Consider the following 18,541-nt stretch of genomic DNA (forward strand, 5'->3'; position numbering starts at 1 on the left):
GTTTTCAGAGGGCTGGTGAGAGACAAAGTGGGAACTCAAATCACCCAACTTAGAAAAAAAAAGCACACAGTGAGTACATGAGATATATTTGCATGGCTTATGTTCATACGAAGTGGTTAATAATAATCATACACATTTTGTAGTTCTCCACTTTAAGTATTTCTTTCAAATGATTGTTAATTTTGGTTGCTAACTAAGGAAAATACTGAAAATGATTGTAATCTATGAAAAAATGACTTCGTTAAGGTAAAGAATAAGGGGTGGGGGGACAGTTCGGTTTTAACAAATATTTCTAGTAAATATTTATAGCATGAAATTCAAAAAAAAATACTATCTTTTACCTACTAAAAATATCCCTGAAAATTACAAATAGAGGTTCAAGGAATAAAAATAAATAAAAAGGAAAGAAGGGAGAATGGAAGGAAGGAAGAAAGAAAGAAAGAAAAGACTAAGAAAAAATTACTGAAATGAGATGAAAAGGCTATGCAGATGCACAGTGAAAGTGCATGCTGCCAAGCCTAAGGACAAGAGTTCAATCTCTGAGACGCACAAAGAGGACTTCCTCACATGTACACACAGTGGCACATGTCATTTTTCTTGCATGTATGTTTGTGCAGCACATGCACATTCTTCCCATAGAAGCAAGAAGAGGCCATCAGACTGAATTACAGAGATTGTGAGTCATCATACAGATGCCAGAAATAACCTGGGTCCTCTGGAAGAGCACCCCATGCTCTTCACCATTGAGCCATCTCTCAGGCCCCTGTATCCTTTTCTTAAATGTAGAAACTCATGTATCTTTACACATCCATGAAGAAACTAGTTGGGCAGCTGCACTGAAAGTTAGACAATTGGTCATGTGCCAAGTCATACTTTAGGTTAAATTTCAATTATCTATATTCTATATTTATTTAATTTTGTGTAAACTTATGTATGTTTAACATCATAGTATACCTCTTCTTGATATTGTCAACATATATCACATTTTTCTTTTTTTTTCTTGATAAAGGGTCTCACACCAAAGTTCAAACTCACTATGTCATCTAATCTGGCTCTGAACGCACAGCAATCTTTCTTTCTTAGCCTCCTGAGTGTTAGAATTACAGGCTTACACCTCTGCACCTCTCTATACCGATACCTTTGCTTCCCTAACACCCTATTGTCATGTATCTGTTTTTGAGCCATTCCCTGTATACAAGTCTTATTCTAGAGCCATACAAAGTCAATGTCATGTTTTAAAATATGATGGTGGATGGGAAATTATCATAGCGCTTAAGTAAATCCAAGTCACAAAACATTAGTAGTCCAGGCAGCAGAAAGCCCTGAAAAAGAATACTTCCCACATTACAAATATCAGACACACTTCCTTCCCACCCAGATATACCATTGGCTATTCTTAGTTATCACTTAGCTTCTCATAAACCCAAAGAGCAAGGGATCAAACAGGCACAGAGCAAAACCTAACCTGTACTTTAGAAACTAAAGCCAGAGCCTTGCAATGATCAGCACACTTACTGGCTTGGGGATAAGAAGCAGGGAAAATGATATCTGGAAGAAAAGGGGAGGGACATAAAACAGTTTCACAAAGTCCAGACATCAGTGATGGGGAGAGAGTGACATGGAGGAGGACTTTCAGAAGACGTGTCCACTTGAGCCAAGGAATTAGTTCCTGGCCTGAGTGAGCAACCGGACAGACTAAGGGCTCTGAAACAGCAGGCATTAAAAGCCAGAGTGAGTGAGGTCTGCAAACCAATTCAACAGTCAGTAGTGTTTATGTCCCAGAGAGCAGCAGAGCCAGCCCAACAGTCTGGGAAGAACATTTATCTGAATAGAGAGGAAGAATGAAAGGTTCTTAGAGCATGTGTGCATAGCACGGAAGTAGAAGCCATGGGACTTAGAACTGAATGTACGATAATGGATAAAAAGAAGTTATAGTCAAGAGAACAACAGATTATGCACAGCCTCCCAACACTGCACCAGTACCAAACACTCCCTGGGTGAGAACGACGGCATCCTTGGTAAGAGTCAAAACAGAAAAGGTGGAAGAAGACATTATGAGGAATATTGGGATTCATATTTAATATAACTCAAATTTCCTTGTCGTTTCCAACTTAACTACTGTAAATGCAGAGATTTTAAGTCAAAATATAAGCGATCAGAAACTTAAGTTCCAAAGCCATTTTTGTCCCAGAATTATCTGACTGATTTTTTTTCTTGTCTTCCAAATTCATCTGTCACAGACAATTCACTGACAGAGCTTCCTTGACACCAGGAGGTGGTATATTTTGAACTATGGCTTGTGTGGCTCAAAAATGCTGTGTGCTTAGGTATGTGGGTGGGTGAGAAGAATTGTGTACCACAGAGAAAATCTGAAGGAAACAGACATGGGTCAATTTCCACTTCTGCAGGATACATTACTCTAAGTTGTGATTCTGCTGTATGAGCAGCAGCTTCTATTTTTACATGATTTTCTATTTGTACCTTCACAAACCAATACTGAAAGATAGTAGAGAGAGAGAGAGAGAAAGAGAGAGAGAGAGAGAGAAGGAAGCAAGAAACAAGAAGCAAGCAATAGGTCATAGAGAGAAGGACAAGCAGATAAAGTGTTTGTAATATAAACACAAAGGCCGGAGTTCTGTTCCCAGCACCACAAGAAAAGTCATGTATGGTGCCTGTAATCCCAGGCCTAGAGAGATGAAAAGAGACAGAGCCCTGGGGCTCACTGGCCAGTCAATTTATCCTAATCGTCAACAGGAGATTCTGTCTCAAAGACAACGTATATAGGACCCAATGAAGAACATCTGAGGTTGTCTTCTGTCTTTTGTCTGCCCATACACACACACACATGTCCCTGCACATGCACATGTACATACATACATACATACATACATACATACATACATACATACATACATACACTGCAAATAAATAAGCACAGTACATCGTTGGATGTGACACCGTTGATGCACATTAGTGTTAACTCGTATTAGCATAAATGTTTCAGAGTCTTTCTGTAACTGTTTGATTCATATTGATATACTGTGGGAAACTGTGCATGATCGGTATGATAATATGCTGACTAGATGAGCTCAGAGCACTAGTTAGCTTCTGCTTCAGCCTGCACTACATTACCTTCTAGTACACACCCATGAGGATTAGGACATATGAGGAGTTCTCTTTCCTTAAAGATAACTGGAGAATTATGGTCAAATACTTCAATGCCTGACCATAGAAGTCAAACCCAGGGGCGACAGAGAGATCAGCTCATTGATAAAGAGAACTTGCTACTTTTGCAGAGGACCTGGATTCTGTTCTCAGCACCCACATGACAGCTCAGAGTTCCCCTATTACTCTGGTTCCAGGAAATATGAGACTTTCTACTAGGTGGACATACATGGGCAGCAGGACTGCACTTGATGTGTGTATGTATAAGCAGTCAAAAATTCATACACATTAAATTAAAAAAAGAATGAATTTCAAGAAAAGAAGTTAGACCTGAGGCCAGTTTGGCTGTGCTACTGTATTAGTTGGCTAGGCCCACCATAACCATAATAAAATACCAAAGAAACTTAGTTTTCAGGGATAGAGCAGTTTCCTCAGACTGAGAACTGATTTACAGGAACCTGTATTTTATTGTAGATGCTAAGGTCTATTTGGTTAAACATTTAAGAAGACAATGAGCAGTAGTTACTTTTGCTAGGTTTCCATTACTGTATCATCTTAGAAAGAAAAAAGGTGGATTTTGAGTCATGGATTCAAAGGTTTGAGCCCACGCCTGGTGGACAGCTGGTTAGAGGTGATAGTACACCATGTAGCAGGACAAAGCTGTGCCCCTAATGGAAGAGCAAGGGGTCAGGATTGAAGAGGAAGCAAATTCTGAGTCTCCATTTAAAGGACACCAATTCTACTTCTGTGAGCTCTGACCTTACTATCCCATGACTTCTCAAGTCCTCACGACCTAATACTATCACCACAAGGTGGTTTAACCAATTGCCAGCTTACCACAGTAAGTGCTCAATAAACCTTTGAGTGTATGGTTTGAAACTGAAAATCCATTATTGTATGTCTAATTTTCTCATTTTATTTCTAGAGCTTTGCAAACATGTTAGCATTAGTGAAATAAGAACTACCTTCCTGTTATATATAATTTCTTTCTGAAACTGCCTTATCTTACATAGCAAATATACCTTTTATATGAATTTCAGACTTGGGTTATCAAGTTACCCATTAATTTTTAAAATTGGATTAATATCTATTATTTTGAGGAAAATTGCCATCTATATCATATAATGGTTTCCTATTTAATGCGCAACATATTACTGCACTCATTTAAATGTTAGATTTGAGCTCTTGGAGTTTTACAGTTTTCTCTCTTCAGTTCTCTTTATAGACGATCCTACATTTTTAATCATGGGTCTCAGTGTGGACATGTCTGTATCTGTTCCATGTCTTCACAGGTAAGACTTAATGTGTGCTCTTCTGCTTCAGTCCTCATCATCACGAGTCTGTTTTGGTGTAGACATCTGTTTTCCTCCATGTTTTCATGAAATTATCATTTCATATGGTTGTTGGTCTGAGTAGAAACTCTGTTATCACAATAAACAAGTTCTCTTTGATTTTGGAATGGCGTCTTAATAGTATCTTTTTAAAATGAGCCATTTGATAAAAATTAAAAAAAATAATGGCTTTGAGGGACATTCTAAAATAATCAGGTATTAATATATTTTAAATTGATGGATAAAATACTCAATATTTTTGATTATTTATAGCTATCTTTAAGGTAAAATCTTTCTCACATTTCAGAAAGGAGGAAATCTGCGTACACAGACTCAAGTGTTTTATCACTGGTCATAATATCTAATAACCATTAAGCAGGGATTTTTTCAAACAGGGATTTATGTCTAGAATATCTAGCCCCAAGGCCCACTCCTTCCACTGTGTTCCAAATTTAATTCAGTGAGCTACTAACTGAGCCACTGTACAGAAAAGGCATCTGTGTATTAGGTTGTAGCTGCTTGTCAGGCCTGAACAGTCTTACGTTCACAGGCCTATAGAGAGCTGTGAGAACAGATTGCCATTCTCTTGACCCACAAAATCATGGAAATCAAGATGTTCAAATCTTTGTTTATTTTCATTTTGAAACATTCACAAATGTCTCAGGCCGTCAATTGTGTGCATATCCAAAGTGCAGCCAGCATCTGAAAGGTATCATGCTAAAGGAGCTGTGAGAGCTGATCCTGTGATGGTTTTACTTTTTCCTTTTTTCTTTGTTTTAGTTTTTCTAAGAGATCAGTGGAAAAATACTTAGTGTCAGTTCATAGAATAGTCCAAGAATCAATACCAGTGGAGTCAGAAGCTGTGTGCAAGTCCAAACAGTGGAGCTGGACTTGTGGTCACTGATCCACAAACAGAGCTCAATTTTTGCAGAGTGTACTCAAAGGTGTAGACAGCACATGAGAATTAATGGGGTTACATATAGATTCCTAGTTGCTGCATATACCCAAGTTAAGAAGACATGTGCCAAACATATAGCACTCATGGTCACATTAACCCAGGCCACACTGAGATGATCCTCACTGAGAGGGAACAAACTGTTCCTAAGACGGAGGAGAGGACTTCACAGGAGAAGAGATGCCCCAGTGCAAGCTGTAGAAACAAAAATTCGACGCATTATAAATTCAAATAGAAGCCAAAAACTGATTTCTATAGGTGTTCTATAGGTAATCTCAATGTGGAAATGCATGGAAAGCTGTTGTGATAAATATTAAAAAAGAAGTCACCAACCCACGCTATTGCCGGCGCTGATGAGTCACATGGCACCTGTGGGGTATTTTCATCTCAGTCAAACTTGGCCCAGGGCTCTCAAACCATCTTCACCCAACTCTCTAAGTTCCCAATTTCCATCCCACACTACCTCTTGCTACTCTCTGATGCGGTCTCTCCACCTCCATGGCTAAGCCCATCAGTGGCCATCCATCTAGCTCTCAAGGTGAATCAGTCATGCCAGTACCATACAGAGACCATTTAACTCAAGGCTCTCTTGCTGAGGACTCTGCTCCCATTCCCAGCATCCTGATAAAATCAAAACTCTAGAAGCTTTCAATTTTTCAATTGGATTTATATCAGTAAATTCTCACTCTGTAAAATGTTCACACAATAAACTCAGAGCCAATTAATACTGATATAAACTGCCCACCTAGATAAGACAAATTGTCATGTAATTATCCATCCCTTATAAGATTGTCATACCTCCCTGTGGTGATGTAAAGCCACATGGGGGTGGGTCATCCTTCTCTTCCTCTATCTTCATTTCTCCTCTCCTTCTCCCCTTTCTTCTGTCTTTCAAAAACTCTGCCCCCACCTTTCTTTTTCACTGCCCAATCACAGGCCTTGCCTTATCTTGTGCCTGCCCTTATCTGCATATATACATCAATCCATATTTCACCCTTTCTGTCTAATTAAAAAAAAAGAACTTTTCTCTCAGGTATAAGCTGAGCAAAACTATTACCATTCTGTAATTTATAAAGTATAAGGTATACCTAACAACTAGATCATCATTTTTGTCAAATAGAACACTCTTTTATCTAATCCTAACTTAAGAAAAGCTGAAAATTAATATTTTATGTCCTGGCTAGTTTGTATACACTATCTAATTAAATATGTTTTCTCAATATTAAATAGCCTGGGTAGGCTATGAGACTATAATTCATCTTCAACTCCACCAGAAATCAGAGATTGACCAATACCATCTGAAAATATAGGAAGTCTAACATGACTTCCAGAACTGAGACAAGTTGTAGAGACAACTGCCTACCTATACAATCCCCTGTTAGCCAAACACAAGAGTATCACTCTTCAGCCTTCTGGCCCAGGATCATCTGACAGACCTTTGTAACACAAAAGTTTGAAGGGCTGATTATTCTGACTTGGCAGAGATTATCAGTCAACTATTTTGTATAGTGTATCCTTTTGTGGACAGTATTTTGTCTGTAAATGAAATAGGCAATTTCTGCCCAGTGCCTACCTATCCACTTTCATTTTCATCTTTTTTCTCTTATTCTGATCTATAACTTCCCATGTCTTCAATTCTAGTGTTTCTTCTAGGCCACATTGCCAAGTCTTAAATTTCTCTTTCTGTTGTTCATGCTGTGCTATAATTTTCTGTATCTTCTATCCTAAGCCATGTTTACATAATCTTAGCTTCTTTTTATGTTATAATTCTGATATTACGGCCTTATTTTGATTTGTTAGCTTTAGTAAATTATCTTCTAGACTTTGCTTCCAAACTTTATCTCTATCTCCTTGCTGTCCAGTGTGATCTATGAATCGACGAATTATTTTTTCTAGAGTCTCTTCATTGTTTGGGGATTTTCTCTGTACTACTAAATCTATGCACATTATAATCAATGGCTTATATGGAGGTAAAGAAAGGAAAGTAGGCTGGATGGATGATTCAGTGGACAAAGGTGCTTCCTGATGACTCTTTTGTTTTCCCCAAAGAACAGAAAGAAGATGTTTAATAAAAGTATTTCAAATGCTAGAATTTTTCAACAGCAATTCAAAACCATCAAAAATATATTTAAAAATCATTTTCCAAATATTTTCCATAGTGATTAATTATATATATTTGTATGTAGCACTTATATAATAATAATTTTATAGGCTACTTATAAAGATAATACTATAGGAACCATACGTAACTAAAATTTTCATCAAATTACCCTTACTGGTAGAAAGCATATATGTAAAAAATATACTTATGGTACAATACAATTATACTTGACAAGTAATAAATATTATAATTATACCAGCATGTAGATATTATCTCATGCTTCTATTCATGTATGTGGTATATTATTTAATTTACCCACATTTCTCTAAGGATTTGCTTGCATGTATATTTCTGATACTAGCTAGTGAATACACTGAAGACTTGGGTTATAATCTTTTTCTTTTTATATCTCCTTTAAGATTTGGGCTTTGACAGAAATTAAATGAACATGAAATTGATCAGAACCTTTCTTTTTTTTTTTTTCTATGTTGCTTCCTAGCATGTTTAGTCAAAATTAGCTATATTTTTTCTTCTTTTCTGGTCTCTGCAAGGTAGCGATAACTGGTTCCTACAAACTGTTTTCTAACATCTACATGCCTATTGTAGTGCATTATAATGCTCTCATACTCATGCAGAAGAAGTAAAGAAACAAAATAAAAAGTTAAAAAATCAAAAGCACAATTAACTTGAACAAACCAGTTAATAAAATGAATTATAGAAAAGACATCTGAATTGATCTAAAGAACTTAAAGGTTGAATCATAATAATATTTCAAGTGATTCAAAGTAAAGATTGACTCTTTAAAAACTGCATAAGATGTAAATAACCAGAGTGCTTCTGAAAAAGACCTAATAGTTTAAGTCAAATATGAGTTTGAGTAATGGTGGACAAATCTACTGAATATAATTTCAAATTAATTGACAGATGTCATAACTCAAGATGATCACCTCTATAGGTGGTAATATGTACTTAGTTCTAGTAAATATTTTTTAATTGGTCATGATTGATTTTAATGGGCCCAGAACAAGTAAGAACATCACATAGAACCCCCAGGCTCTCCATAAGGATCAGAGGAGCACTGCAGAGCACCTCAACACTCTCCAGTGTGATCAGGAGATGTTGAGTTCACAAGGCAATGCATTCACTCTGGGCTCACCCTCATCATAGCTGGAGCACCCTCCAACACAAATACGAGTCCCCATCTGTACTTACTGCTACTCCCGTCTTATAAAGGAGGTAATGCACAGTCTGTGTGACATCGGCGGCATGCATCAGGTTATGGTAAGGATTTTTGTGCTTGCTGTAACCAACTTCAAGGGCCTCCACAAATGAGACAAGTGCAGAAATGGGTATCTGAAAGAGAATAGTAAACTTCATTCACTCCGGACAGGATTATCTTATGAGAAACACTAAGGTCCCTGCTTTGCTTATTTTGAGGGCTGTTGTAGATCACAGGAGGAAGCCACAATGCTCCATAGTTAATAAAATTCTCTGGTGAAACTGTTAGATACTTAGAAGTCTAACACTAGTTCCCTGTGTGAAGAACAATCAGTCTTACAAATTGCCAAAGAACTATATAGATTCATCTTTAATACATTTTGTTTAAAAAATAAACTAGGGGGTTTTCATGTGTATGCATGCAACCCTATTAAGGGTGACTCCTAAAGTTCCATATTTCTTTATCCTTTATTTGTTTTAGCCTTTTTCTCCAATCCTAAGAGGGAGTAGATGTTATGCAGGACCTCAATGTCATAAACTGTGGAGGAACTTACAGAACTGCTAAGCACTGTGACTTATGTGATCTTTAACCATTTGTAATAGTTCATCAACAGAAGGTATCATTCTGAACTGCAAGTCACTCATTATGTAGATTATTGGGTGACTAAAACAAACAAAATAGCCTGTTCCTCTCCCATACACACTGACTACCATATCACGTTTCTCCATATTTCAAATGCACATAATGATACCTTTTAAAGAGCACGGCTTTGAAGAAATTACACCAGTGACAGCTTACATCTGTTTCACAATGATTTTACAACCTATTTTTTGTATCGCTTACGTTTTCTAACAAGTGAATTAAGTATGCTACCTATTTTTCTTAAGACATAGAGATGTGCATGTTTTCTCAGAACTACCAGTCTATCAGAACAATATTTTCAACTGCCTTGATTGCTTTACAAGATCAAATATATGAAATATACACAGCTCACTTTCCCACTTTATGTACAAATAAGAGGGCCCTCTAAATATTTAGCATGTTAGTTGTGAGATTATTGCTATGAATTGAGATAAAATCCCTAGTCCAAGGCTGCAGGTTATGGGGAGGGTCTATGTCCCTAGAGACTAACAAGATTCAAAAGAAAAGCTAAGGGAATTCAACTATAATAACCATAATGAGTCTCTTACATTCTGTTCATCAGGGGATTTTTAAAAACTCAACTATGCCCTTTAGTTGTAGAATTCCCAGGGAAGAGAAAAGAGGATTTCTACAAGTTCAAAGCCAGCTAGGGTTATTTTTCAAGATCCTTTCTTATGAAACTAAAGTAAGTAAGCACTGTTTATTGTTATTCAAACTAAAGATCCAGGGAACCTGGGGCCTTTGGATGTTGTGGGGAATCTATGAACCGGTGAGAAGCTAAGCATGGGTGTACATACAGCCTTTATTCTGAGAAAAGTGTCCCCAGCACCTATGTTTTCTTGAAGGCTTCTTATGTAGGCACAAGGTAGGACAAACAACACTGATGTAAGAGTTATTTTTGGTGTGTAGAAAGCACATGCTTCAATACAGCCCTTAAGAAAGTGATAGATATTTTCTGTCCACAGATCAACATTTGTGCATAAAACAACCTGCATTTTCCAGAGACACAGCCACACAATGATTGGAGTCTGAGAAAATCAATTGGATAAGGGTTCCCTTGAGGTTCTGGCCTGATTGCTGCAGTGTACAGTGTGCAGTGTGGTGGCTGAGAGACTGACCCTGGAGATGATTTATTCTCCTTATTTAAAGCAAGGAATTAATCTGAAGCATAGGAGGTTGGGAAATACCAGTGCTCTGGCATGGATGATAAGTGGGAGTTTGGTGTGAATGAGGCATGAGGTAGGGGAAAGTTTATAGAAGCTGTTGAACTTACTCTGCCCCCTTTCTATCGTTCTGCTAAGACTGATCAGTAGTGCACATAATTATTATGAAATGAGATTGGTAGGCAGCACCTATGGGAGACTCAGCTACTGCAGGCACTGCTTCTAAGAAGATGGGTCTCCAGTCTCTGCCTTCAGCAAGATTCACCAGTCAGTATGCAAAGGAAAGAGACCTCCAGAAATAAGAAACCACAGTCCCACCAGAATCATGTCCACAGTTGCCCACAGCAATTTCCTATCTACTTAGAGGGATTTCCTTCATCTTGACATTGAAGTCACATAAGGATGGACACGCACATGCAGTTTATCTTTTCAATGAGGTGCTGACCTTAAAACGGCTGATCAAGTCATAACGTGTGAGTAATTCATAGAAAATGAACTTCAAAGCATGATCTCCACTGGCCTCATTGAGGGAAAAGACATCGAAGGACCATGTGTCCACATCCTGCAGGACAGAGCAGGGAGAAAGCACTATTAGTTCACATCACTTATGAACTGCTAATTGATCCATGGTAGAGAGCTTCTATAGCCCACACTTACAATTAAACAGCTCAAGACTCTAAAGTCTCTCAGTTGCTTTCTAGTGTGGTAATATAAGAACATTTACTGTTAAAAATATCAAAGACATTTACTATCTACAGAAATATTGACAGGCATTATGGCTGGTAAAAAATAAGTAATTTATCAAACACTTCTTAGGTGGTATTAGTAGTTATATTGTACAGATGAGAAAATGGACAGTTACCTAATTCCTCAAAGCCGATTGGAAGCAGATACTTGGGACACAAGTGGAAAAAGACACATACGCCTTTCAAACCAAGGCTTCCTCTCAGACTCCTTCATTCAATCCCATTAGCTACTAGTCTGAGTTCAAACTAGCTAGGGCATATAACTCATCTTAACTCTCTCCATTCCACTACCATCTGCTGGGGGTCCACCCTGGTGGGGGGGTCTTCTTTCTTGTAGGTTCTTCTTGAGGCAGCAGAGGGGAAAGAGAGTCGGCATGGGATAAGGCTTTGTCTTATGAGATAATTAGGGTTGCTGTATAATAATAAAAAGTTTACTTATCTAAGTCTACTATGCTATTGTAACTGATTTACTTATCTATGCCTACTTTACTATGCTATGCTATTGTAGCTGACCCATCTTCTGTGTTCCTCTGAGGCCAGAAACTGCAGGCCCTAGAACTTAGCACCTCTTTTTAAAACATCAGGAGATAAAGGAAAGGATTAATTGCTAGAGACTTTCCCTTTTTGTCCCTACAACTCTTGCTTTTCAGGCTAGGGGGAAGTTTGGAGCAACAAACGTCTATTGAACCAAGAGAAGTGAATAGTGCTTTCAGAATAAAAAGCTTTTACATAGGCAAATATGCATAAACTTATATAAGTTCATATACAGATTCATTAATGTGCATTTATACATTTCCACTCACACTAGTTGGGATAAGCTTACATGCATTCTGACAATTACATTCTTACACATACACATGCATACTTTCTCACAGTCACATACTTACACATACATCCATACTTACATATGCATATGGAGCAAAAGACCAAGCACTGGTGCAGAAAGAACTCACTCATTTTGGATGAAAAATGAGCTCCAAACTTTATTGCATAGAGAAAGAAAAAGCTTCTACCCTTTTAATGCTAAATGAATTAAACCCAAGTTTGTAAGAAAAAATCTTGTTCCTTTTAATAAGACTAAGTCTGTCTTGTTATTAAGAAATGACTTGTTCTGTCCCATGGAAAGGAGAAACCTGCCAGCTCCTTCTGCTCTCTGCAGCTTCTTCTTTTTATCCTCTTTCCCCCCACATTCTGCACATTGCTCTCTTATGCTACCTATAGCCTCTAAGTTATTCCACTCTGCATTCTCCTTCTAATATTATTCTCTCTTCCTGCTCTGAGGCCACAATAATGTTCTTACTCTCAATGCCTTTTCTCCCAATGCTATCTATGCCTATACTTTTAAGTTCTTGAGCTCAGTTCTTTCTAAAAAGTGTTCTGTCTAAAAACTTCTGCTCAGCTCAGTTCCTCTCTCAGCTCAGTTCTTCTTAACCCAGTCCTGACTCTTCTCTTTGTCCTCAGCACTTAAACATCTTTCAGAATATTTGATCACATGTTACAAAGTTCATCACAAGTTCAGACAAAAAAATCAAATCATAAATCAAAATAGAAGTTTACAACAGAGAATGTTTACATGCAAATCCATTAGGAGTAATTATCTGGCTAAACATCCATCACTTGTCTCAGCTCTACAGGTTCACTGAAGGTTTAAAACCATAACTAAGTTATCAGTGAAGTTTTGTATAGATAAACCCAGTCAATATTTTATCCTCTGTTCTAGAACCTATAACAAATCATTAGTTCCCTTTTTATGACCTTTGGTTAATTGTTTACAACCTCTTGGAATGTGCTCTGAGTAGGAGAAAGTCTAGTTACCAAGAGCTGGTGACACTTGGGAGACTGGCAGAGTTCTCACTGCAGTTTTGACAATCATAAAAAGACTTAATAGCAGTTCCACTATAAAAGAGCTTAATAATCACTGTTATAATTTTAGGAATTCTTATAGGATCATTATTAAGACTTAAGAAGTCATCTATTTGTCTATATACCATCACTATGAGACAGTACATCTTCATAGACCTGAAGAGATCTGCTCCAAAGGGGTGTGCTATTACTTAATGATTGTTATATGTGTTTAATAATAACAGGAAAAGCATTTTAAGAGAAGGGATCTTTCTTAAAATGAATCCCTTACAGTCTTGCTTAATAAGGGCAAACTAGTCACAGATTATATAATGATCCAAGAGAGGCCATCTCAGGATGATCACCTGCTAGTTATTAGCTTGTCCCATTATGGCTCCTGACAGGCATCCTATGCAATGACATTCTCTGAGCCCAGACCTGACTCATTTAAAAGTGTTCAGAAGCATGTTTTGAGACTGAACATGGAAATGGAATACCACTTACACTTCAATAGCTAAGCTGAAACCCAAGAGAAAACACTCATTTCATGAACAGTAAAAGGCCTTCTGGAGCCAGGAATATGATAACATATTTCTCTAATTGGTATAGCGTGTTGGTGAAAGAAGTAAATTTAAAACTAAACTGGACACACACCTTATCTGTCACCATGAAATTCCTATTTGTGAAAAAAATACTGGCTGGTGCATAAATGCAAACATTATCCTGTGTGCTTTTAACACAACAATACCAGCCACTTTTGGACATAGTAAACAAATGTGTGTTTAAACCATAGTTAAATCATCAGGGTTTTGGTTTCCTCATTGCAGCGTAGGTATTCCTTTGGTAGTTAAAGGATGTATGTTGACTTTCTCTTGATAACACAGACCCATAAGAGATCACAAAGACTGGAAGCTGTGGCCTGGACAGTACCTCAGGCATCAGAAAAGGATGAGTATGAAAGGCTCAGCGTATCCTAAGATGGCCCTGCAATCCCATCTCTGTGCTCCTGTCTCACTAACCCTTCCAACCATCATGGTTAAGACCACTGGGGATTCTCTCATGGAAGCCAAACTTGATATAAAGATTAAAAAGAACATACCAAAGGATCTCAGTTGGATTGTTTCTATTTAAACTTGGTGGCAAACTCACTTCCTTTAGCAATAATTACCCTTCCATTAAAATAATTAAAGCTGTCGTGTAAAGTATTAATTCACAGTTCTCAAATTCCCCAACTCTAGAAAAAGTTATACTTTCCCCAGTGTTACACAAGACAGCCTGGGAGAGACAAAAAGTCCAGTGTCACATGGTGGTAGAACTACTTAATAATCTCACTGGCAACCTTTCATGTGACCCCACTGCCTACAGATGACACTGGTAAATCCAATCAATCCATTCTCTGATTCATAGGGTACATTTCCAAAGTACTCAATGAGGACCGAGGTCATAGATGTTAAAATTTACTCACAACCTAGAGCTTTGCTTGAGTTTCATAATTAGAGTGTTATGAGTCACAGCCATGGTCTGAACCAATCATGAGGAAGACATTGACAGCTGCAGGAAGTGTGGATGGCAGTGGGTATTCACTCAGGGCCTTCATGTCAAGGAAATCCTTACTGTTAGTCTTGTATTTTATTCTTACGCCAAGCCATTAGGGAGTCGCTGAAAGTACTAATTGTGGAGGTTGTAGGCTTCTGAAGAATCCAGAGCCTGGAATTTACATTTTAAGTGCCTTAAACATGCTCTTTCTTTTATCAAATTTAGCCCAGAGACAATTCCAGTCAATATAGAGAGCATCCCAGTTAGCACAGCCTACAGGAAACTGGAAACTGCTTACTTCCTCCCATTTAAAGTTTATCCAAGGGGCTGATTCCTGAGTTACAGGACACATGTTCTAAAGAACAGGTCATTTCTGTGCATCTAGAACCCTACCCCAAAGACTAGAGATATGGTGAAATTAGAAGCTAATATAAATGGAGACGGTACCAAGAGTGACATGCAACCCAGTCAAAATCTGGACCATCAGTTGTTAAGTATTCTCTTACTTCAATGTCATTCTATGCCATGTTCATGCATTGACATGACAATATGGTTGTTAGTCAACTGAATTTTCTCAGTCCTTGAGAGCTTTTTGGAATGAGAAGAAATCAGTAGTTATTTCCACATGAGCTCCAGCAGCTCAGTGCAAATAACCTCTTCCCCGATAGACAAAGAAGGAGACTCTGACTCTATGCTCTCCAATCCACTTGCTAATAAAAGACAAGTGAAGGACAGACAACCAGAAAGATATTACATTGTAGAAAGGACTTGAGCCTTCTTGACCAACAATGGGGTCAAAGGCAAAAGCTTTGGCCTTAATGCACACATATACATCAGCAGACATATGAAGGGCAGTCATTTGGAGCAAGCTGGTCCCTGCTCTGACTACTCCAAGTGTTTTTCTCTCAGGCCACATAGACTTCCGAGAGTTTGTTTTCCAAAGGTATCAAATAATTGTTTGTCCAGATAACAAGTTGATACAGTTTTTACTTTTCAGTTATTCATAAAAAAAAAGATGCCAGTTTGGAAGATATACTCTCATAAAGAGCCCACTATCAGTGAACTTATCTGTGTTTGTGACAAAGGCAGAAATAAAGGTTTAAATCGGCTTCTAATGCTCCTAAGAGTTATGTTGAATGTTTCAGTTCAATTATGAAAATCAATGCAATTGCATTGTGGGTGTTAGGAAACAGGCCTCATGAAGGGGCTCTGCTGCTGAGCTGGGAAACTTCACTATAAACTACTCTGATGGGCTGGCCATTAGCATGTGGGTGTTTGCTCTTAAGCTGAGTGGAGGAAAACAAAATAAAGACAGTAAAAAGAGATGTGAATCTTATAAACACAGCCAGTGAATGTCTCTAAACAAGAAGGAAAATCATGAACATATAATCAGAACGGCCCCAGGAGACTTGCTTCTTATGCGAAGCTATTTAAGAAACACTCATCACTCCTCTTTCCACAAGTGGGCAATTTATCTTCTGAAAACATCATCAGATTATACGTGGTGAATGTTTTAGAGAAAGACAATACTAGAAGTCAGAATTCCACAATACTGCTGCACAAATGGATGGGTGTTAAGTGCAAAACAGCAAGTAATATCAACTAGCCCAAGACACTGTGCCCTAGCCAACCCCACCCTCTGACCTAAGTGCACCAGGAACACTTTGGACCCCTGAAACTGACTTCATACTGCCTCAAGGAACACATCTATGTGGAGTCCAGAGAAGTCAGGTGCATAAGCCTGGTTGAGTGTTACCATGAAGGTCTCCTTAATCCAAGATCATATTTGAATGACTTCCCATGGAATGCTTGGCTCAGTGCAAGTCTTGGGAAAACAGCAGGATATCAGAGGGGGACAAGGGCTCTGGAGAAAACAATCACATCATGAAATGTTACCAAGAAAGCACCGTGTGCTGGGAAAACTGTGTTCAAGCCTCAGCTCTAATCTCTGATTAACTCTGATTTTATTTTTCTTAAAAATTTCTGGGTCTTGTTTGTGTATTTTTGTTTGTTTGTTTTTGGGTTGTTTTGGTTTTAATCTTACACAATAAACTTGGGGCAGGCAATCAAGTACTGATATAATTACAACCAACAAGTTTCTTCCTCGGTTCAAACAGTTTTGCTGTGATGCACCTCATCTGTGGCTGCTGCTACATGAACCTTGCCATGGCAGATCACTGTGTAAAACCAAAATCTACACAGAGTTTAATTTAGAAGAAAAAATTAGGAAGTTAAAGACTGAGAACACAGTACTACTATTAGAACAGAAAAAAAAAGAAAGATTAAGGTATGAATAAGAGAAAAGGGCAGAGAGGAAAATATATTGTTCTCTAAGGACAAAAGGAACTGTACCTATCGTTTCCACTTACCCATAGGCCTTCCCATCAGTCTTACCTTCAGTGCATCGATTACAGCCGGTGGATAGCTCAACCCAACCATGTTTGATGTCCGTCTATACATTCTGGGAAAGGTGAAGGAGGAAACATAATGTAACAGCTTACAATGAATGGTTGTACACATTATGTCAAGGGATAAACACCCAGGGAGTTTGATGGCCCAAGGAACTTGAAATTCTAAATTTACTCAAGTACCCTCAGTGAAGAATTCAAAAGACATGAAAGCAACCTCAAACATGCTAGGTACAGGAAACAAAATTAAATTAAGTTCATGTGCCCCATATTAAACACTAAATCACTAAAATGACCATGCGACCTGGCAGCACTTGCTGCAGGACAGCAGGAGTAGTGCCCAGTGATGAACAAGGATCAGTGTACACGACCCAGCAGAAACGCTTCTCTCCAGAGCCTCTAAAGCAAGCAAGGAAAGGTCCCAGGTAAACTTCAAAATCACCACCATGGGGCTTCTAAAATGTGTAACTGTAATAGGTCTGGTAGAAGAAATTATTCTATTTCTTGTAGGGAACAATTCAGTATCAAAAAGCTACCAAATTATGACTCAGGGAACTCAGAGCCCTTCAGTAAACTATCTTCCCTGGGTCAGCGACCTCAGTGTACTCTTGGTCTATTCTGATGTTATCTATATATTTAAAAAATGTGCACCAGATGAGTTCTGACTTTAAAAATGAGGCTAACCTTAATCTAAATCTTAAGATGGGAATTTTGAGCAAAGGGAAAAACATGTCCATTTGATGTCATGGAGATGAAAATATCTGTTTCTACTCAGAAATTTGAGTTTTTATGTTATCAAAATTACATTAAAGGCTCTGGGAGCAGGGCTCAAAGGGGGCAACATTTGGGATGTAAACAAATAAAATAATTAATTTAAAAAATTACATTAAAGGAAAGCTTACAGTTATAGGACCTAGTATTCTTCTTATTGGTTTTGCCCTTGTGTAACAATCAGTTTCACCTTTACCTCTCCACAAATATCCCAGCTTGCACTGCATGGACAATGCTCTTGAACCTGGGCTTCTCATCGCTTCTCCTAAGCATCATCCCCATCTGCCGAGTGAAGGTGGAGGCCAGCCAATCCCGAACTTCAGAAGGCACAGCATCTGACTGAATGTCACTAAGTTCATCCTCTGTATCCAGCAGGCGCCTAGAAATAAGACACAAGGCACTGGGACTGAATCTGAATCATCTAGAATTTTCTATTTGAAATGGTTGCCTTTCTCTACCCATCTAAAATGCAGATACAAAGACATGGTTATCACACACACACACACACACACACACACACATACACACGCACACACACACAGGAGGAGGGGTACACACAGCAGTGCTTTGGCAAGGTTGCTCATACTGATGGGTCTCTTTGACTGAATGAGTCTAGTCTGTCCTCCAAAAACACAAGTATAAAAAAGTGTAAAAAGCTAAGA

The 18,541-nt window shown here is 38.2% G+C and overlaps 1 protein-coding gene across 13 annotated transcripts in view; it reads right to left on the reverse strand.

Annotated features, from left to right (window-relative positions):
- Pde1c (phosphodiesterase 1C) overlaps window positions 1–18,541 on the reverse strand; it is a 563,679-nt gene that overhangs the window by 89,194 nt on the left and 455,944 nt on the right. For all 13 annotated transcript variants that reach the window (XM_087659447.1, XM_087659452.1, XM_087659449.1 and 10 more), the window contains 4 exon segments: window positions 18,076–18,258; window positions 17,095–17,161; window positions 11,022–11,138; window positions 8,765–8,905 (listed from right to left, as the gene is read on the reverse strand). In XM_087659447.1, the coding sequence (XP_087515573.1) occupies window positions 8,765–8,905; window positions 11,022–11,138; window positions 17,095–17,161; window positions 18,076–18,258 (508 nt within the window).

This window comes from Rattus norvegicus, chromosome 4, assembly GCF_021556685.1.
Source record: "Rattus norvegicus strain SHRSP/BbbUtx chromosome 4, alternate assembly SHRSP_T2T, whole genome shotgun sequence".
Lineage (NCBI taxonomy): Eukaryota > Metazoa > Chordata > Mammalia > Rodentia > Muridae > Rattus > Rattus norvegicus.